This window comes from Ammodytes marinus (assembly GCF_949987685.1).
Source record: "Ammodytes marinus genome assembly, chromosome: 11".
Taxonomy (NCBI): Eukaryota; Metazoa; Chordata; class Actinopteri; order Uranoscopiformes; family Ammodytidae; genus Ammodytes; species Ammodytes marinus.
The window spans coordinates 19,512,842-19,535,188 of NC_137215.1; the positions used below are offsets into that span (position 1 = coordinate 19,512,842).

The window sequence follows — 22,347 nt, forward strand, 5'->3', positions numbered from 1 at the left end:
TGAGCCAAATGTTGGGGGATCTGTACATTTTTAACAATTAAAGTGTTCCCAATCCAAACATTTTAATTTGTATCTTCCTTTGCTGTAAACTGACTATAGCTCAGTGTCATAAAACCTGAGCATGTCATAAAAACCAACTGGTTCTTTTTTCTTATTTTCATAGGATGTTAATTTCAGCGTTGTTTAAAGAACTGTTATTATGCTTAATGTTTAATATGCAGGCTGCATATGTTACTGCTGACAATCCTCCAAATGACAGCCTACAATACATCTGGTTTACTTCCTGTCAGTCACTGCAGTCTTCTGAATGGATATTAGTAGTGGGATCCCCGAAAAGTTTATTTGCCGATTACATGCAGAGCGAGTGACTGAGAGATCGGCTTTATAAAACGTGCACACTATTTAAGTGATCACTGTATGAATAAAGAGCGATTTAACACTTGTATAAACATAAATAAATCACTTACTTCACCTTAAGTTAAAAGATGTAAAGGAGATTGATGGCCAATGGTTACCACGCATGGCACATCACGGCAATATCGCACCGTGATTTATGTCAGCCTTACAACTGTCCAATATAGTGGAACATTACCCCAAAAACTGGTATTAAAGGTGTTATATCGAAATCCCATGAAAAATGTATTGTATATGAAGTATATAGGCACACAATCTTGTCACATTTGCAAGATTACAAAGGCGTCTCACCTGGTTGATCCTGCCAGTAGCATATGCTTGTCTCAAAGATTAAGCCATGCAAGTCTAAGGATGTCAGCTTGAGTACAAATAAAAAAAATTGACAACTACAGAGTTGTTAATGGAAATATTATGTTTATAAAGTCTGATTAAAGTCACTTACACGTTTTATGGATGATACACACACCAACAATTAGCAACACTTTTTCAGCTGTGTCCCTCCAAAAACATGAAGTGCTTCTTTTCCATCTGCATATTTAAGTTCAACTGAAAAACACTCAACACCCTCTGCATTATATAATGTCACAAATGTCTACCCCTTGAACCAACTACATCAGGGGTGTCCAAACTTTTTTCACTGAGGGCCACATACAGGAAAATCTACGAAGGGCCGGGCCACTTTGCAAAAATAACACATTTATCAGGACATGTAGAGTCCTGCTCTGATGTTAAGTTTCATAGTGTCTTCGTAAATTGTAATCCGGTCCTCTGGGATGGGCTTGGTGCTCTTTTGCTTTTATGGGACATATTTCTCTGTAATATAATGAACGCATTTAAATTATTAAAAAATTAAAAGGGCCATATTACATTATATTTTCAAAATGTGCCACGGGCCAATCAATCAGTTTTGACACCCCTGCACTAGTGGGTTAACAAAAAATTCAAAATTAAATTAAAAAGCCATAATACATTATATTTTTTAAATCGGCCGCGGGCCAATAAAAAAGTGGGCCAGTTTGGACACCCCTGAACTACATTCACACAATGTGTTAAAATTGATTAAATAGCACTTTTGTTGATGACGTGTCCCTTATAGGCTGCACTGATTGCTAATGTTGGTCAGAGAACCACTCATGTCCAATGCAGCTCTAAGTCTCCCATCAGTGTAAACATTACACATATTATTAATTTGAGGTATGAAGGAGTAATGGCTATTTGCTAAAGAGCTTAAATAAGAAACTTATCAGTTTTCTTCCCTCATGGCAGACAACTACATTTGCTGGTGGTGCATCTCCATGCTTTGAGGTTCTGGTATTCATCAGCAGCGGGTTCTGTCCTGAGTACTGTCCAGCTGCCTGCCGTATAGCTGGACTGTAGCACTGTTAAGACTTAACACCCTGGTCAGATGCAGTGCACAATAAGCACAGAGAGGGCAGATCCCACAGCCAGTCCCATGGTTAGGAAGAAGGACATGACCACTCCTGTGGCCTCTGCCAGCTCCCGGGGGACCACCTTAGGGCCGTAGATCATTGGCAGAGTGCCCAGGTAGCCGTTAGACAGGCCCAGCAGGCAGTTAAAGATGACAGGGTACACGTCATGGTGGAAAAGCACAGTGTGGAAGTGTTCCCTTGGCTGGTAGTTACAGAACATGAGAAGTGGCACCATGACTGTGCGACAGAGCACCAGGATAGGTAGGACTCGGCTGGTGGGACCAGGGATCTGCAGCCACATTGTGGCCTGTCTACCGCAGAAGTCTGCCATGTTGAACAGCAGGAAACTGGTGAGGGGCACAAAGTAAATGTTGGTCCAGGGGCTGCCGCTGCTTTTCTGGACAGACTCTATCCCTGAAGATACGGCGGGGAACACCGCGATGGAGACGCAGAAGACGTAGAAGACGCTCAGGCCGAGCACCCAGGTCTTCTTAAGGATGGGCCTCAGAGGGGGGACGGACACTCTGCTGCCTGGGTCAGAAGCAGCTGCTGAGCCCCCTTCACCCGTCACTCCTGGAACAGTGCATGTTGCAGCCAGCATGTAGTGTCTGCAGAGAAGAGAGGAAAACTTTCTGAACTGTTGGGTTTTAGTTTTACCATTCGATTTTTGTTATGTTGTCTTCAAGGCCAGGTTTAATAACTTTAAAAATGTTAATCAGCTCAGCTGCGTTCAATTCAGCGTTAATAAATAAATAAAATTCAAAAACAAAATAGCTGGAACTTGTAAGTTTAGAATATTTGTTACAATTATTCTTAGCCCCACGCCTTGTAGGATTTCAAGAAGATCTGCTGGCCCCATCTGGTGGTAGTATGAAGAATGACTCTGACAGAAAATTAACACTGTTGACTCTAATCTATGGTATCTAGATTCAGGTGGAACAGAGATCAGGTGGAACAGAGGGCCTTAAGTTATCATGTGTTACATTCACAAATTAAAATGCACTTTTTAAGACATTTTTCTGGTATTTTTTTATGCTTTATTGATAGTGTAGAGACAGAGCTGAAATGGGGCAGAGAGGGGAGTGACATGCAGAGAACGACCGCGGGCTGGAATCGAACCTGGGTACGCTGCTGGCCGAGGCCCATGGGGGGGGGACGCCCTACCAACTGAGCTTAGGGCGCCCCCTTAAAATGCACTTTTAATAGCTCTATGAATGTATCTGTGTAGAATAGTTGGCTGGTACTGACCTTGAGAATGCCAGCTTGGGCAGCAGCAGATATGCGATTATGCAGAGCAGGATAAAGAAATCTGCAGTCAGGAAATAGGCCAGAGCGCTGTCTGTCACATCCTTCGCCACTGCCAGGTCTGTTATTGATGCAACTGCACTAATGGTGCCTCCCATGGCCTGGCCTAGGACAAAAAGATTTAAGTTAAAGACAAAATGAATCCATCTTTTCTTCCTTTATTAGAGAGTACAGTACAGAGTGGAAAGAGGGAGGAAGAGAAGGGAATGACGTGCAACAAAGTTTCCCCCTGACCTCTCAGGGGAATGTTACGATAAATGGGCTCTGTCTTCAACTCCTAGTCCACCATGATGCCCCATAAGTTATTCCATGTTCTATAACCGTTGATTCATGTTGTACATACAGTACATGCAGCTTTTAAATGTTTATGAAACTCTGATGATCAAAAATGACCTGTAACAGCATACGAGACCACCAGTGAAAGCATCGCTATTTTATATAGTTGATTTTAATGTATTTGCTCTGGTTCACTCCCCGCCAACTCAGACAAAATGATTTAACGGCAGGTAGGCCGTAAAAGCATGTGTTTCCTGAAGGATACTTAATCAAAGTTCACTTTGCTTCACCACCGTCATATGCCCATTATTAATCTAGTCACATACTTAACCTCGTTGGGATGCATCCTGCGGTCTCTCTTTTCACTCACTTTCTAAACAAATGGCTGCACCGCCGGAACATGCAGGCGCTTGTGTTGTAAAAAAACACTCCCACATTTGTCTAAAGAGGCCGCTATATATACACATAAACTGAAAGTTCCTTGTAGTCACTTGAATGAAGCTGCTATATAATGTGAACCTTATGGATTTCAAGGCATCAGGCATTTGTGTAAAGGAGGACTGCACCTGATAACAGGGCCTGGGAGATCTTCATGGGGAAATGGCCACTGATCCCGAACATGCTGCCGGAGAAGATGTTAGAAGCCCCGCTGACCACGGCCACACTGAACAGAGTGCCCGTGAAGAACTCCTCCCTGCTGTCAGACACATCCACTTTCACCATGACCGTGGTAACCAAGAACACAGCCAGGATCACAAAGAGAGACGACAGGATCCGCACGTTCGGAGACAACCTACCAGTACAGCGCACACGCGAGCACACACACATACACACACACACACACACACACACACGGTTAGTGGGGTAAGGCAGATGTTTGTCAAACATTAGCTCGTCTACCTAAACAAGAAAGATGAAGTAGGTGTTTTGTGCTGTGCTTGTTTTGTGAAGTCAGACACTTGACTGGCTACAGTTTGTGAACAACATAAACATACAGTGGAGGAAATAAGTATTTGATCCCTCACTGATTTTGTAAGTTTGCCCACTTACAATGAAATGAACGGTCTATAATTTTAATGCTAGGTTTATTTTAACAGTGATAGACAGAATATCAAAAAGAAAATCCAGAAAATCACATAAAAAAGAGATATAAATTATTTTGCATTTCATTGAGTGAAATAAGTATTTGATCCCCTATCAAAACATTGCTTAGTAGGCTACTTGGTGGAGAAACCCATGTTGGCAAGTACAGAGGTCAGACGTGTCTTGTAGTAAGTTGATGAACAGGTTTGCACACATCTCAGGAGGACATTTGGACCACTCCACTTTGCAGATCCTCTCCTAATCTTTAAGGTTTTGAGGCTGTCGCTTGAGCTTCAGTTCCCTCCACAGATCTATTGGATTAAGGTCCGGAGACTGGCTAGGCCACTCCATGACCTTAATGTGCTTCTTCTTGTTGCCTTTGCTGTATTTTTAGGGTCATTGGTGTGCTGGAAGACCCATCCACAACCCATTTTCACGGACCTGGCTGAGAGAAAGAGGTTGTCACCTAGTATTTCGTGTTACAAGTCCACCTGTCCCCTTAGAAGAGAAACACCCCCAAAGCATAATGCTTCAACCTCCATGCTTGACTGTGGGGATGGTGTTCTTGGGGTCATAGTCAGAACTCCTCTTCCTCCAAGCATGGCGAGTCACTATGATACCAAAGAACTTTATTTTGTTATAATCTGACCACATCACCTTCTCCCAAGCATTCTCTGAGTCTTTAAGGTGTTCATTGGCAAACTTCAGACGGTTTTGTACGTCCCTTCTTGAGCAGGGGGAGCTACAGGATTTCAATCTATTACAGCATATTTTGTTACCAATGGTTTTCTTGTTGACTGTGGTCCCAGCTGCTTGGGATCATAAAGAAGAAACTCCCGTGTAGATCTGGGCTGATCCCTCACCTTTCTCATGATCATTGATACCCCACAAGGTGAGATCTTGCATGGAGCCCCAGACCGAGGGAGATTGGTCATTTTGGTTTTTCTTTCATTTTCGAATAATCGCACCAACAGTTGTCTCCTTCTCACCCAGCTTCTCGCCAATGGTTTTATAGTCTATTCCGGCCTTGTGCAGGTCTACAATCTTGTCCCTGATGTCCTTAGACAGCTTTTTGGTCTTGCCCATGATGGAGATGTTGGAGTTTGATTTAGTGACTCTGTGGACAGGTGTCTTTCATACAGGTAACAAGTTGAGACAGGTGTGTTTTATAGAGGAAACTAGTTGAGATTAGGAATACTTTTTTAAAGCACAAGGACTAATCTGTGGGAGCCAGAATTCTTTATAATTGTAGGGGATCAAATACTTGTTTCACTCAATGAAATGCAAAATATATATATAGATATTTTTTTTAATGTGATTTTCTGGATTTTCTTTTTGATATTCTGTCTATCACTGTTAAAATAAACCTAGCTTTAAAATTATAGACCGCTCATTTCTTTGTAAATGGGCAAAGTTACGGTGAGGGATCAAATACTTATTTCCTCCACTGTATACAATATTGACTGTTGTCACAAGTAGCCTATCATTTATCCATATATATATATAATCATCTAAAATAACTTATATAATAACATGTATTCTGCTGCAGAGATATTGTTTCATGTTATCTCCGACCAGCACAGTCTGATCGAAGTCCAGAGGGAATGCACACAGACACTGTAATCATCAATATAAGCCTAGGATAGAACCAATGTGGCATTGTTACCTCCAAACAACCACGGGCAATTTACAAAGTTACTTTATGCTGTGTGTATTATGGTGAGTAGCGTGAGAGACTTGACAAAGAAACACACTGGAGAGGAGCAGGGTGTGGGTGTGGGTGTGTGTGCGTTTGCGTGTGTGGAATTAACCTGTTAACAAGGAAATAGTTGAGTATCAGACACAGCACCGAGGGCACCGTGGAGGCAATGACCAGATAGTTTTCAAAGTATTCCTGTGGATAGTTAGAGAAAAGACGAGACATTTGAATTTGCTTGAATATAAGAACACACACTTGGTGTCACACACACACACACACACACACACACACACACACACACACACACACACACACACACACACACACACACACACACACACACACACACACACACACACACACACACACACACACACACACACACACACACACACACACACACACACACACACACACACACACACACACACACACACACACACACACACACACACACACACACACACACACACACACACAGGAAGAGGAAGTGAAAGGAGAAGGGAGACATCTAATTATTTTCCTTCCTTGTCTTTTCAATGGTTTCTGTCAATTCAAAAGCAGATAAAGGACATATTTAACAGCTGTTTGATTATAACAATAACAGGCCTGTCCCAAGAAGGAATTATTCAGCTGTGAAGACACTTTTTGGTCAGTTGACTACACAGATTATACGATTGTCTGCCTCTGTGACATTCTTGAAACAAATACATGAATTCCACATAGTTTGGCAGCAGATCTAATTGACCCCTGACTTTCACTCCTCTCTCTACCTTAATCTTTGTTGCCTTGAACAAGCCGTTACTTATTGTATAATTGTGTCGCGAGGGATTTCTGTCAGATGTGAAAGGACACTCTGTCCTCACATTTGTCACATGGTTCCACAAAAAGCATGCAGAATGTCTTACCATAAACACACACGTGCTGTATAACAGACACAGTAGGTATTCAGAGGTTCCCACACATGTTTTACCAATACATTTTCAAGACTTCTCCATGACTTTTTCCTGACATTTCTACCCAATTTTGGTAACAGCCTAAAGTAGGTAATAATAATAATAATTATTATTAAAGTAGGTAGGCCTGTTTTGCAATCACATGGCTCAACAATGAGGCCCTTACTGTGTCTCTCTTGAGCCATGTGTTATATTTGTCATACGAATGCCATAAATTATAAAACATGCACTTGTTCCCAGGCATTCTTAGGGATACGCAACATAAAAAAGAAAGATGTAATTCGAGGAACTATTTTGCATAATGTTACAGATGTTTTGGAATTCATCTGAGTATCTTTTAAACACTAGCCAAAGTTAGGCCAGACCTTGAAAAAACTGTTTCTTCTAATTTCATAACTTTTCCAGGTATTTCCTGACCCTGGGAGAGAACCCTGTGTGTGTACAGTATTTCTCTCTCACTCACACTGAGGTCTGAAAGTTGCTCCTGGTCGCCACTCTGCTGCTGAGTGCGGTTGCTGAGTTTGTAGAGCCAGTAGGGTTTGGCTGTTATGAAGAAGTTCCAGGGCAGCAGAGAGCCGATGCCCATCAGGAAGAAGATGATGTAGACCAGACAGTAAGAGTCTTCTGGACTGTAGTGCACGGCCAGAGGCACAGAGGAGGGTTTGGGCAGCAGTGGGCTTTGGTCCTCGCTTTCTTCATCTCCTTCGTCCTCAGATACATGTCGGTTAGCGAGAGCATTAGGAAAATAGGCCGAGTTGAGACTGGGAGACTGCCCGGGCACTGTGCCGTCCATTTCCACACCCAGAATACAGGACACTCACAAAGTGAAAAGCTGACAGAGAAAAAGGGAGCTGATGATGATGATGATGATGATGATGATGAGGCAGTTAAAAATCCACTAAGACGGGAAGTGTTATGAGAGCTGTGAAGGGAGAAGAAGAAAAAGAAACACACAGTTTAAAAATTATCACTGAGAAATACGACTGGGATTGCAATAACTAACAGGGGTGTTTGGTTACATGATGATGCTTATGTTTACTTGTGATGGCCCAGGACAGGCGAAGACGGAGTGTGTTGTTGGTTGTGAAGCCATAGCCTGGGGAACAGATCAGTCCAGGTGTCCAGAGCCTCTGATACTGCAGTGCAAGGAGTCACATTTAAACTGTGAGAATTATAATTCACTTCAAGACATATTGTGTGGGGTATCTTTACAAATGTCTCCCTTTGTAGATTTTTCAGAAGAAGAATGCAAGAACCAAAAAATGAATAAGCTTGATCGGTTCATGGCCAGAACAAAACATTGAACCTGACAAACTGGGAACAGAAAGGAAAACGATTCGAACAATGACTCGTCATCATGATTCACATCATGTGGAATGTGGCACGAACACTTTGTTATTTTCTCACCGCTGCATCAACAACATAGGGGCGCCCTGGAATCATGAATATTTGGCAGAAGTGTGTGGATGATGTGCAGTGTGTGCACCCATCACTCTCTGCCACAGCAGGAATCAGTCCTCCTTAAGTAACTGGAGTCACGGCTTTGCCATTTTTTACACACAGCAGCTGGATTCTTCCGAGTTAAATCATCAGAAAAAGCCACTCACTCAGCATTTACCACATATATTCTCTCCAGGCATGTGATGGTTTGACTCATCACTCTGGGTTTCAGCAATCCCTACAGTCTCAACTAACACCTGTTCTGCAATGTGTGTTCTGCAAATTACCAGCTTGATTGTCAAAAAAGAAGTAGTATAAATGATGAATGTAGGGACAGTCACCAGTCATTCTGCTTCCTCTGACCGAAATAGAAAAACAGCAGTAGCACTTGCTTTCACAGTATTAGGTTATTACTCTCTACTACTAGTTAAGGAGGCCAAAGGAAGACAGACGTGAGAGTTATAAAGCTGAGCTTGCATCCTAAAGCATGACGTGTGCCACTTATGAGGAACAAGTATTCACATGATGCTTAATAGCCAAGAAAAAGCACAGACTCGACTACAAACACTGAACCGCCAGTGTGCCTCAGGTCAATGCAGACAGCTGCCCCCCCTCACCAAAGTGTATCACCCTTCGTTTCAAAGTTATTGAGCTAATTCTGCCTTTATCTTCATTATCAAGTTCATCATTCAGGTGAATGCACATGTCAAGTTTAGTGGACTTTAGTAAGTGTAGTAACCGCTGTACCTGTAGGCTACACAGTCAACACGCAGATCAATATTAAAAACAAAGCTAAGCTAAGTTGTCTCCGCAAACGGAGCAGTGCTCGAGCGCTAATTTACAGCTAATCGAGTAAAATATATCCTCACCTCACTGTGGGACACTCCCTGGCTATCTCTTCTGTCCTCTGGTCCAGTGATACACGGGCACAAAAATCCATTTCACAGCAATCTTCGTTTTTTGGTCAGCTGACAAACAACATCTTCAGCCGGTGGTCTACCAATAGCAACAACAACATAACTTCCGGCACAGTTCCTTCACAATAAAGCGCTATCTACGGCTATCTAAACCTTTATTATACTATCTATCTATCTATAAACCGACTGACACAACACAACGTGTATTTTGCCAAGGACAACGTAATTCATTTATCCCAAATTGAATTAAACGCTTTTATTTGGAATGCACCATTAAAACAAAAATTAAATGAAATCTTAAAAGTAAAAGTAACCCACGCTTTTATTTGGATAGCCAACATACTCAACGGAAGTGATATTGTACAACGTTTAAAAATAAAAGCATGAAGCTTTTATTTTTGTAATAGGCCTACTATACAAATATATGATTGTGATATTATATGCCAAAATAATTAGGCTATACACTGTTTTTAACCGTTACTGACTTACAATAGGCTTTTGAAAAAGAACGAAACAACAACACAAAAACTAAACAAAGCAAACAAACAAGGTGAAGAATTGTTGAAATGTGGAAGTCACATTTCAATGTCGCTGAATTATAATTTGATATCACTAAAGTTTGGTTTGTAAGATTAGGCTATAAATACCAAAATTAAAACAGACATTAGCTTTGAATCAAAATGTAGGCCATTATGTTTCTGGAGATGAATACAACATTTTCGTAAGTAATGTTCAGGGTTGAATCAATGAATGATTAAAAATAATTGCAACAATTAATGATTAAAAGCATTTCCTTGACACACCCTGATATACTATCGTACATTTTGTAGTGCTCATTAAAGTGCACTCTTACATCAGATATTATATCATGATTATGTAAATAATTTCACCATCAATATACTACTTAGGAGCTTTTGTTAAAATGTTTAGTTAATTTCCCTTGATATGGTTTCTTTCTGGAACTGATAGTCGTGCTGCATTTCATGCCTTTCATCAAATATTATTGTATTATTATAATTATTCTGGTAAAGAGCACAATCGAATTCAAAAGTTGATTGTTCATGAATGCTTTATTATAACTCATGAGATTTTAAAACTTCCCTCATATCGTAAATATTTCCAGTTTATTTAAAAAAACACCATAATCAATCCAATCAAAACATCGTTAATTGATAATAAGTTTGGGATAGCCACCACATTTACCAGGAGAGGGCACCGTAGGACAGCGTATCCACAACCTTTCTGGAATGTGAAAATAACAATTACAGCAGGCCTACCTATTTAAGAAATAAAGAGCACTTTCCGCTCAAAAATGTGACAGCAGGTGATTTTGTGCCTTTGAGAACCTGAATTTCCATGGGCTTTTTGTGACTCATGAGTAGAGGTAGAAACCCGTGGACTAAAGTACTCATTATCAAATGAATCACTGTCCAAATGTGAAGCCGATTCGACATCACATCTGCTCAACTGCTTTTCCCCCTTGGCAACAACACATAATTGTGCACAAACAACATACTCCACAATGTTCTTTTTTCCCCCACTGTGAACCTAAAATCAATGACTTCCGCCACGTACTTAGTCTGCAAATTACAATTCCAAGCATTGATTAGGACACGCATTTTCTTCCCAGGGAGGAGCTTGTTTTGTTTCCCGTTTCATTAAAAAGATTTCCATAGCATTGTGATGTAAAACCTTCATTCCTGTTCATGTGAACTTAAAATGGACTAATATCATTTCATAATGCAGGAGAATAGTCAATGTGTTGCAAATGCTGTAACTTATGCACACGTGCACACGTGTCAGTGCCACAGTGGTCTCTGCATAAGGTGGCATCACATGGAGTATGTTCTCCAAATAGTTTTCCCACGGCTTTAGAGTTAATTGTCCTTCTCACCAATAATGTATTCACTAGGAAGTAACAAACTGCTCATGTGAAGAGGTGAGAGGTTGGGCTGAAGCTGCAGCTTTATCACTACCTTATGTAATATTTAAAAAAAAAGTCCAATTAAGTCATGCACTGAAGGGTGGCTTATCCATTGCATCTAATGGTGCTACGTTTTGCCTGCCATTAAGTCCATACTACCGGTGACTCACTGGGATATGATTTTTTCTCGATGTAAGAGCCCACACATCCTGTATTCATAAAAAAAGAAGAAGAAGAAATGTACGGACGTAAGAATACTCCATTTAAACGCCCAGTTGATCCTTGAAGGCCACTATTAGTGTCTCTAAAACCTTGTTAATTTGAAGGCCCAACAGCCTGCCAGTAAAAAGCTTTCAAGGCTCAATGGACCTTAAGGGAATTTTCCAATGAGGTGTGAGGGAGAGAGGGACAGGTTGAGTAGCTCTGCGTTTTCTCAGAAAATGGGATGTAATTGATGACAAACACGCACGCACGCACACGCGCACACACACACACACACACGCACACGCACACACACACATCATTTATCTCGGATTTTTCTCCTGCCAAGGAAGCCCCGAAAAAAGCCTATATTTGGTTTGTATTCAAGGTGCACCAACATTGGTTTTACAACAATATGTTTTAATTAAATAAATACAAGAAAAATCACAATTGTTAAACTAAGAAATATAATTTATTGCATAAAAATTATATTTAGTTACAGGTAAGAAGGCTAGACGTTTATTTACAATTGGTACTTTACATAGATAAAATATTGTCACTGAATCCATTTTGTTTTTCCTTTTTCTTTTTTGTAAAAATGTCTGTCTTCTTGGACAAAGGCTTCATTTTTCTCTTTGACAGGAGCGAGGAGGAATCCAGTCCTGCTCCGGCGTAAAATATCCAGAGCTATGGCCAAAGATCCAACAGATACTCAAGACATCCGGACGAATAAACACTGTAGATTACAGCTAGCCAGTCTCTGTAACAAGATTTTTAGGAAAGAAAATAGTCCTGCGGTGTTCAGGGATCCAAAGTACTGAGCTAATCGTGTTCAGACATTTCCTCACAGGCAAAAAAGACCAACACGAGTTCATGATGTCAGTCACAATTTGTTTTGTAGCCATTGCACCATACTTTGTTTTGTTCTCCCATATGTGCCTCTTCAGTTCTGGCTTCCTCGGTCAGTGATCCGATGCTTTCCAAAGCAGACGGAGAAATTGCAATAGGGACACACAACCATCACCGGAAATGTTAAAACTCCTCTTAATCCACTTTGGGATACAAAATCAAAACCCTGTCAATGCCCTGATCTGAAAAAATAGAATTACTCTTCCAGGAAACAAAATAAGTCAAAAAATGCTTCGCTTTTCTTTTGTATTTGCATAGCACTTACAAAGAGAAATGACAGATCTGAAGCGTGTTCCCACACAACCACACACACACACACACACACACAGTATGTGCACGCCTACCTGCCCACACATATCACTCGCTCAATAAACGCACACATACACACTTGTGTTTTTAGTTCATTCACACAAAGCAGTGACATGACTCACTGCATACGAGGAGGGATACTGTCTGTGTTTTTTTTTGGTGGTTTCCAAAAATTAACACTTATCTTTTTTTGAGGGAGAAAAAAAACTTAATTACACACCAAATGAACTTAAGTAATGACAAAAGTCACAGATGACAGGATTTCAATTCCCATCTTAACAATATGTGACAGAACAATATTGAGAATGCAAAATAGCTTGAGGACCCTGACCACAAAGCAGGCAGCTTAGTAAAAAGGTTAACAATGCGTTATCATAGTGAGAAGGGAGGCATAATGAGTTACAGGGCAATGGGATGGACAGATGGATACATAGATAAGTGGTGGGACAGAGAATAGACTGAAACATAATGTAGTTAGTGTTGAGGTAAATTTGATGGTCCCTTGCTGCCTAGTTGATTCAAGGCAAGGTTAATCTATTTTGTAAGATTCTTCTCTGAACACTCAGTCACAGCAAAGCAAAAATGCATACAGTATATTCACCTGGACATCTGACCCCCTCTAATCATGTTTTACAGGTTATATTTTTACATTTTGAATAGATACACACAGTATTAAAAAAACAAAACAAGAAATAAACATGGTTTTGTTATTCACAACTGAGAGACATCCACCGTGCACCTAAATAACTCTTCCCCATTTTGGCCTGCTCTACTAGAATAATAAAATAATACGCAGCAGCTCAGTAGCCTAAACAAGCACAGATGGTAGAACAGGTCCTATATGATCGTATAACAGCAATGACAATGAAAACAAAACAAAAACAAACAAACAGACAAAAAAAGGAGCAATCCACAAATATGGATAATAACTTAAAGAGCGTTCCCCCAAAGGAAACTTTTTAAGGGATGACCAGAAAGCTCTCTCCTGCAGTTAATTCTCAACACATCGGATGAGTGTGGCAGAGCGATAGAGGAATGCGAGGAGAGATGAAAGAGAAACACCCCCTGTGAGTCAGAATGATATGCCAAGGCTTTCAGGCATTTGTTGGTACAATATAAAGAGTCAGTCCGTCTGGTTATCCATCAATTCTCGAACAAACTTCCCTCCTACCATGAAGAAGAGGCAGCTTTTGTCTTTTCTTTTCATCCCTAGGCTATATGCTCGAGCACTCAAACATCGAGAGGTTTTCGGTCCTCGTAAGATTTGCAGAGAATCAAAGCAATAGGACAAGAAAGACCTGTTTTGTCTGTGTGTGTGTGTGTGGCCTGAGGAGGTTGCAGACAGGTCAGTGCTGCCTGTAATTTACTGCACACACAGAATGACAATGGAGGAATCAAAAGCCCCTGCCATGAGGTGAGATGATGTTGAATCATGCACTTTCATGCTGCTACTGAAACATCCCATGTTAGCGCTTGTGTGTCTGTGTTCACGTGTGTGTCCAAGTGTGTTGTTGAATAGATGGATCTTTTTTTGTGTGTTCTTCCTAGAGATTTGTGTTTATATACAAGAATAGTGCCACTTTCAAACTTTTTGAAGAGGACAGACAACACCATGTGTGACAGGTGACTTAACGCCCATTTTGCGCCTCTGTGCCCTCATAATTGGTTTCACATCTTGCAGAATCAACAGATTGAAGCTGAATCAGGTTAGCAGTCATCAGAGGATGGCCCGCATGGGAATAGGTTGTGTTAGTAGCTACAGTGGCTGATGGGGGGAGGCAGGGAAAAGGTATGAGGCAGAGGTAAATACATTTCATGTGAAGGGACCAAAAAGGCTCTGTGGGCTTATGATTTGTGCCGGGCTGTGCATATTCTTATTTTCATCCCGGTGGTGACAAAAGAAAAAAATAACGATACAAAAAAGTCTTGTTTGCTCTCTTGTTCCTTGACCAATCAACAGTCACCATCTGTTGTCATGACAACTAGCACTTCACTTTTTCCCATCTCTTCCAGCGCGGTCGCCAAAGAGACCAGGTCTGCGTCAGCTTGGTGACAAGCTTCCCATAAGTCCAGCAGAACACCTGTGGGGCTGGGCTTTGTTGCAAAGTAGTTCAAGTACCTGAGGGGAAGGAAGACAAGGCAAGTTGTAAGAAGAAAAGGGCTTTTGATTACCATCATTTTAAAGTCAGCAAGAGTGGCTCTATTTTCTGAGAATGCTCACTCAAGCTTTAGACTCCAGGGGCCATATCCAAGGAGAACTAAAAGTTCCTAGCTAAGAGCTCTCTCTTAATTCTTATTCTTATTTTCTCCTTATTTCGACAGGCGGTCCAATATAAAGATCTGTGTTCAAGCTGGTTTTAATCAGTGCAACCAGAAAATAAAACTTAATTGCTTAAGTTTAAGTAAAGGTTAACATAACTCTAAACTGAACTCTGAGCTCTTTTTAAATCACAACCTTTTACATCCAAACTGTAGACAGTGAATAGCTACATGCCATCCTGAGTTATCACTTGACGGTAGGAGCTAGGAACGCAGAGTACCGATTAAATCATGACTAAGCTGTCCTTTCAAACGTAAACATGTGAGGCCCATGATCTGACCTGTCAAAGCCCAGACTGCGTGCCAGTAGTCTCCAGTCACATCCTCGCGCGCTGGGCGCGTCCAAACTGGCACAGATCTTCTGGCGGATGGAGCCAGGCAGGCGAAAGGCATAGGGTCCCACTTGAGAGGAAGGCAGGCAGGTGCCACCAGAGGGCAGGGGCGAGCACGGGGGTAGAGTCTGGAAAAGGGTGGAAAGAACAAAGCTTTTTGTTATTGTTTAACTTGAACCGTTTGGCTCCCATAGCAGCTGTATCTGCATTTCCAATGTTATTTGACCGGTCACGCCTTTACCTCCTGAATGTCCGTGTGCAACTGGAATATCTGACCCTCCCCTTCCACCTGCCGTACACAGATCTTACAGGTGAGCTGTGACACGGCCAGGCTGCCCCGCTCCAGGCTGAAGGTGCAGTGCAGCGGCCTCTGACTGCCGCTCCAGATGTGGTAGAATGGGATCTCCTGTTAACAAGAGAATAGAGAGCTGAAGACATATGGTCTCTGTCTGTCTGTCTGTCTGTCTGTCTGTCTGTCTGTCTGTCTGTCTGTCTCTCTCAACACTTTGATTTAAGAGGTTATGTGCCCTGAGCAGCACAATCGGGGGAAGGATCTAAAACTCGCTTTTCCATTCAAGGAGAGGGTGCACAATATGTATTTGTTTTCATGTTGGGGTGTTTCCGCCCAACTGGGTCTGTCCGTGTGTTGGATCATTTATTTCTAAGAAAGCGTGCGGCCAATAAATTAGGACCGCTATAAAGTTTTCCTGTTTGTTTATTCAGAAAGGGTATCGGACTGCAATCTGGCTGTTGCCGCCAAGAGAATATAGCAGCAGCAGAGGGTTTGGATATAGTATAAAGACAGTCCACCAGCTGTATATTCTTGGAAGTGAAATAAAGACTTTTTGTCAGACCACAGTTTTGTTTAGGAGTTATTAAAAAATACTTGACAAAAATACATTTTTTAAATGTATCTACATTATTCAAGCTGCTGGATAATTAGTCATAGCGATATATAATATATACAAGCGGTTTCCTAGCATAATCTGCTGCATTGCGAGTGTCTCTCACCTGATACTTTGCCAGCAGCTTGCTTCTCCAGTGAGTGTGAGGGATGTCGTGGATGGACAGGCGCAGGTTGTGGTAGCTGTCTTTGAAGAGCAGCGGCTTGGGATCCTCCAACAGGACGCCCCCTAAACTCCTCTCCAAATCCAGCACCTCCTGCAGAGAGAGAAGAGACATGCAGGGGGAACATTTTCATTGTGGGTAGATCATTTACGACACATTTCCAAAATGGCACTGTGACAGAGCCAACCGTTTGAAAGCTGTTTCAAAATTTAGCATCCAGAAATCATCAGTAATGTGGTGCCAGTAAACCGCACGCAGCACGCTAATGTTTACTATCCCCCGGCTGGTCTGTGAGCGCTTTATATAAAAGGGGAACCAAAAAGAGAGGGAAAATAATTAACGTTGGGGAGTCCATCTTTGAGTTGCTGCTTCTAGTTGGTAAGGAAGATTCAATCTGTGATACCAGTATTGGATTTGGGTGGATCTGCAAGGGCCTAAGCTTAGAGGGGATGTGACTCTTCTAATGTCCAGGACTACTATTGAATTGAGTTTTATTAACTTAAAGTGTTATAATCCCAACTTGGTGCAATATCTATTTTTTCCCGCATCTTCATGTCTTTTGTTTTTTGTATCCGAACAAGTGTATTATATTAGTTATGTTGCTATTGACCAAACACAGCTCTTCTATTAGCATTTCTTTGTAACTAAAAGCAATATGATGAAAGTTTCAATATTTAAAAAAGATCTTAAAATGACATGTAATGCACGTACTAATAATAACCGCAAAAGTATACTATTGCCAAATGAACATAGAAAGGAAGGTAAAGGCAATATGACAGGAAGGCAAGAAGGAGAGGACACACATGTTCCGAGAAACATAAGAGGTTCAAACACACACGAGCAGCGCACCTTGAATGCATGTGGGGTTTCGTGGATGCAGTAGATCCGCAGGCTGTAGTCCAGGGAGAGGCAGGGTGCTCGGGGGGCGAACAGGGCAAGCTGCAGGCGTTTACAGGCGGGCTGCGGAGGGCACGACTGACCCACCAGGCCATAGGTCCCCAGCTGCTCCATGACAACATGACAACACTCCTCCTCCAGCTGCAGGTAGCACGGAGACGACAGAGTCTCCTCTCCTACTGTCAGCACCTCCTGAGGAAAAAAGAACAAGGAGATGGGTTCAACGATGCTCCATTATTTGACTGAGATTGATCTGTTTATTTGCTAGCAGTCAGGAGGCTTGTCTCACCTCCCATGCCCCCTGGTGCGTCTGTGTCTTGAGTGTGAGGGTCCAGTCGGGCGTAGGTGTGTCTAGCTGGGCACAGTGGGGCAAAGTAAGAACCACAGGGCGATTCAGCAGCATGCCGGACGGGCCACAGCTCACCACAGGACTGAGCACAGTCTGACTGCCCTCAGAAGGCAGCCTATAAATGTCACACACGCGCACACATGCACACATGAACACACACACACACACACAAATACACACACACACACACACACACACACACACACACATACACACAGGCGCACACACACAGGCGCACACACACAAACACACACACAAACACACACACACAGGGAAAAAGAAAACGGGTGTTAGCAACAGTTGCCAAAACATCACACTTCATTTATTAATGAACATCATAACCCACATCACACTTAATTTAAAAACATCCTAACCCACAACACAGTCTGGTTTTGATGAATTTGAGGCACGCTGAAAATAAAACATCCAGAAAATTTACAAGAATGAATTCCAAGTTGAAATCTTTGATAAATAAATATATTTATATATATACAGTATATATCCCCAGAAAAAAAGTGATAGATCCTCCAAATGAACTTGAAGTGGTTCACAGCAGGTGGGCCTTGCATGGAAAATGTTTTGATTGAGGTGACAATGAGGTCTGTTCTGCCTGGTGGTTTGGAGGGGAGATGAATGAAATGAGAGGAATAACGATTGATGGGCACTCACGTGGTTTTGTCCCACTTGTTGATAATGAGGTACATCTCGTAGAACTTCCCCTGGGGGATGGTGCCAGGGGGGATCAGCAGGCTTACACCTGGGGGGGACGACAACAAAAAAGTCTCTTGAAATATGTTGTCTTTTTGTGTGATTAAGTAAATGACATTGGGAAAAGACAGCTACATGCGATATAAATGGACACCACTTATATAGTGCTTTTCCCGGGTTTTTCATAGACCCAAAGCGCTTTACATTGTTTCGTACACATTCACCCAATCACACAAACATTCATACACAGATAGCAGCCGGTACCACACAGGGTGCAAGCTAACTATCGTGAGCAATTTAGGGTTGAGTGTCTTGCCCGGGGACACTTCGTAACCCAGTGGACTACCGCCCTACCCACTTCGCCACAGCCGCCCTTTGACAGTATATACATACATGATATATAAACAGTACATTACCTGTATTGGGGATGGTGAGGCGTCCTCCCAGATTACCCAGGGTGGTGCTGGTGCTCAGGCCGGGCTCTCTAGACAGAGTGTGGCTGTGGTAATCCCGCTCTCTGCCCACCGTACCCACCGACTTCAGGCTAAGGATCTCTCCATCGCACGAGCGCAGGTCCATGGAGGACAGAGTGGAGGAGTTGTACACCTTGATCTTGAGACTGGTCAAGGGGTCGATGAGGGGAGAGGTGGTCATGGGTATTTTGTGCGGGCTGTCGTTGACCCCCTGCTGCAGGGAGAAGAGTGGCGTGCAGAAAGCCCCAGCCGTGGCCGTCAGATCTGGGGGAGCCGAGGGATGCAGAAGGTGAGGGTTATCTGGTGAAAAAACACAGGAGACCAGAGGAAGTTACATCACCATACAGGAAGTGACAACGGGGCAGGGCTGAGAGGGCTCAGAGTGACTGGATTGGAAGCGACTTATGTTGCTCATTAATATTTCATGGCAAGAACAAGAGGAGGGATATGGTGACACAAGCTTAAAGCTATAGTGCATAACCTATATTGCCTCCATGAGGAGTTCTGAGTAAGTACAACAACACTGTCTGCGCATCTACATGAGGTAAGTCATCGGTGATTGCGCATGTATTTTATACAATATTGCTGTGCATCTGGGGTTTTTACTTAGGAGTAGGCTAGAATAGCCAACTGAAACATTTCTTGGGCGCTTCTGGGGATTTTTCTGAACTCCTGCGCCAGTGTCAGGGGGGCGACAACAGTTTGTAAACCCTGCCATACTGAGAAATACAAAGAGAGTTCTGTGGAGCTGATAGGCTTGATCAACTTTGTTTCAATTTGTTTGGCGATGGCTTGCATGGATAAGAAAAAGCTACGCACTCTAACTTTAATATCTGATGGCAAGAACAAGGGGAGGGATACCAAATTCCTAAAAATGGAAGAGTAAAGAATGGAGGATTGACTAAGCAAGAGGAGATACAGTAACGCTAAAAAGTTAATTCATTTATACATGACCATATAAATATCAGCGTGATAATAAAAAAATTAACTGGGAAGAAGTGTTGCTATGAAAAGAGTCAAAACAAGAAAGTGATGGGTGAAATGAACAAAAAAAATTAAAAAGAGAACATTTTGTGTGATATGACTAATTGATGTGACGTGTGGGTGGCTGGGTGCATGTGTGAGTTAGTGTGAGGGTAAAGCAAAATGCAACCTACCTTGTCTGGGAGGCTTGTAGTTGCCAGGGTGGAAGGCGGCGGTGAGAGCCGACGAAGAATCAGTGATGTCTCCATGGAGATGGCGGCATCTCCGGCGATATGCCAGCACTCCCACGCACAACACCAAAATCACACACAGCAGCAGGGCGCCCACCAGACCAGCATAGACCGCCACTCCCGTACCTGGGGCAAGCGCTGTATAAGGGACAGGAAGACAGATGAGTGACCGTAGTCTAAAATGAATGCTGCTGACACAATCAGTGGATTAATAGATTAGTCGATAATCAGAATATTAACAGGAAGTTTGATGACCTTTTCATCCTATAGGTCATTCATCAAGATAACATCTGCTGGTTCCCCCTTTCTCAAATGTGAGGATTTGCTGTTTTGTTTTCTCTCTATGATAGCGCGAGTAAATTGAATATATTTGGATTTTTGATCAGACCAAATAAGCAATCTCAAGACGTCCCCTCGGCGCTCTGGGAAATTTCGATTGTACTTTTTGTCCATATGCAGTCTCATACTGATAGTCTTTAGCACAACACAGATTGGAATTTAATAAATCCGTTTACTAATTAAAATGTTATGATTAAAATGATCAGTAGTTGCAGGCTATTTTCACATGGGCAGCCAGCCTCAGTTGAAATTGAAATTGTCAAGGATAGGTTCACATTTTTTCAAGTGCATATATAAGCAATGACGACATGCCCCTTATGTACTGTACATTGAATGACTCCAGTCAATTACTGGACTTGTACTGTAGAGAGATGCCCTCCCTAACAGGACTTAAATGTAAGTGATGGCAGAAGTTAGTGTGAGGCTTTGGTAGTCTGAGTGAGTGGAATCAAATGTGTAAACTTAAGTTACAGTATCTTTAGTGCTTTACTCCCTGCTGTCACACTGTCCGGGAAATAAAAAGGGACAATTAAGCACTAACAAGTCTGTAACTTGAGAAAATATAAGGGGTCAATACATTTGCAGTTACTGCAATGAGTGGCCTTAATTCATGTTACCTTGTATACAAAATAACGCCAAAACATTATTTTAAAAGCTAGGGAGGTTGGGGTTGACTACACAGACATTATGGATCGGCAGACAAGATCACATTGATTGATAACACTTTCAGTGGGGCTTGTGAGCATGTGCGTGTTGTTTAAAGATAATAAAAAAGTCAATCTATTATTAAACTCTGGCAGTGTAGGATAGGATGCCAATCTGATTCTAGAACAAAGTGACATCTTTTTTTTTATGTTTGTGGTTATCTAGTCTACAAGGGGCACATCTGACTGAAAAGAGTCCAAATGGATCGAAGTGAGGTGTGGTTCTTTGTGCTACTTTTTTTCTCCTCCTGGGTTGTGTGGGTCAGCAATGGCCAACTCACCCAAGACTACAACCCGGCCCCAATAAATACACGTGAGCCAGTCACACCGAAGCAGAGCAGAAAAGGAGGAGAAGACAAAAGAGGAGCGAGGTTGCCGGGAGACAATGAAGAGAAAGTAAAAAAAAAGGAGTAGACAGGCTGGATAAACAGAGGAGGACAGAGCCTAGAGGAGGAGAAGCAATTTGGCAAAAAGGGATAGGAAGGAGCAAGATAAGGTTGTGATTTGTGGAGAGGACAGACGGACTATAAGTGTGGCGATGAGGAGAGTGCAGATAAGGATGGCTGCTGATGTGCTGGAGGAAAAAAAGGACCATGTTAAGAGAGTTGGGAAAGAAGTTGGAGGATATGAAAGTAAAAAAAAACAACAGGAGACACTACAGAGCGATAGAGGCAGAGACAGAGGAGAGTAAAAGCCGGAGGCAGGCAGGCAGGCCGGGCAGGCTGGGCAGGCTGGCAAGAGGAGAGCTCCGGTTGCTCACGTGGCGCGATGGAACCCATTCCGACAGCCGTCCGCACTTATTACCAGAAACGGAACAATAGCGAATTAGGTGCATTACCGCGGCTGCACTCTCCCTGAGTCCACGTCGCATTGCGATGGAGGAATTACCATCACTCCAAATGTAAAAGTAGCTCACTAGATTAACTGGGAGTCAGACAGAAATCAACTGTTGTCTTTTTTTTTTCATCTGGAGAGTCTTATGCCTCCATCTCATAGTTTACGGATCAAAAGAGGCCTGTCATTTTGCCCCCCCCCCCCCCCCCACACACACACACATTTTCCCATTGTGACGTTGGGTTAG

The 22,347-nt window shown here is 42.4% G+C and overlaps 2 protein-coding genes across 2 annotated transcripts in view; both read right to left on the bottom strand.

Annotated features, from left to right (window-relative positions):
- Positions 1-215: 215 nt before the first annotated feature.
- Positions 216-9,605, bottom strand: slc29a3 (solute carrier family 29 member 3). Its single transcript, XM_080037397.1, has 7 exons — positions 9,473-9,605; positions 8,203-8,299; positions 7,627-8,085; positions 6,320-6,402; positions 3,992-4,218; positions 3,093-3,255; positions 216-2,452 (listed from the first exon to the last, which is right to left on the bottom strand). Exons 3-7 carry the CDS (start codon positions 7,954-7,956, stop codon positions 1,816-1,818), a joined length of 1,440 nt encoding a protein of 479 aa, XP_079893523.1. The 5' UTR covers positions 7,957-8,085; positions 8,203-8,299; positions 9,473-9,605; the 3' UTR covers positions 216-1,815.
- A 5,211-nt stretch (positions 9,606-14,816) lies between these two features.
- Positions 14,817-22,347, bottom strand: part of unc5b (unc-5 netrin receptor B) — a gene marked incomplete at its 3' end in the record, with an annotated part of 69,974 nt that continues 62,443 nt past the window's right edge. The window contains exons 9-17 of the mRNA XM_080037352.1: positions 20,167-20,361; positions 18,953-19,309; positions 18,498-18,585; positions 17,769-17,943; positions 17,432-17,671; positions 16,526-16,675; positions 15,756-15,920; positions 15,464-15,642; positions 14,817-14,982 (exon numbers count right to left, since the gene is read on the bottom strand). Of these exons, the coding sequence (XP_079893478.1) occupies positions 14,817-14,982; positions 15,464-15,642; positions 15,756-15,920; positions 16,526-16,675; positions 17,432-17,671; positions 17,769-17,943; positions 18,498-18,585; positions 18,953-19,309; positions 20,167-20,361 (1,715 nt within the window). The remainder of the gene's footprint in view (positions 14,983-15,463; positions 15,643-15,755; positions 15,921-16,525; positions 16,676-17,431; positions 17,672-17,768; positions 17,944-18,497; positions 18,586-18,952; positions 19,310-20,166; positions 20,362-22,347) is intronic.

Coding starts and splice junctions, on each gene's coding strand:
- slc29a3 (XM_080037397.1), bottom strand. CDS start 7,956: ATGGACGGCACAGTGCCCGGGCAGTCTCCCAGTCTCAACTCGGCCTAT. Junction 4,219..6,319: donor AACTATTTCCTTGTTAACAG/GTTAATTCCACA, acceptor CTGTACTGGTAG/GTTGTCTCCGAACGTGCGGA. Junction 2,453..3,092: donor CCCAAGCTGGCATTCTCAAG/GTCAGTACCAGC, acceptor TCTTCTCTGCAG/ACACTACATGCTGGCTGCAA.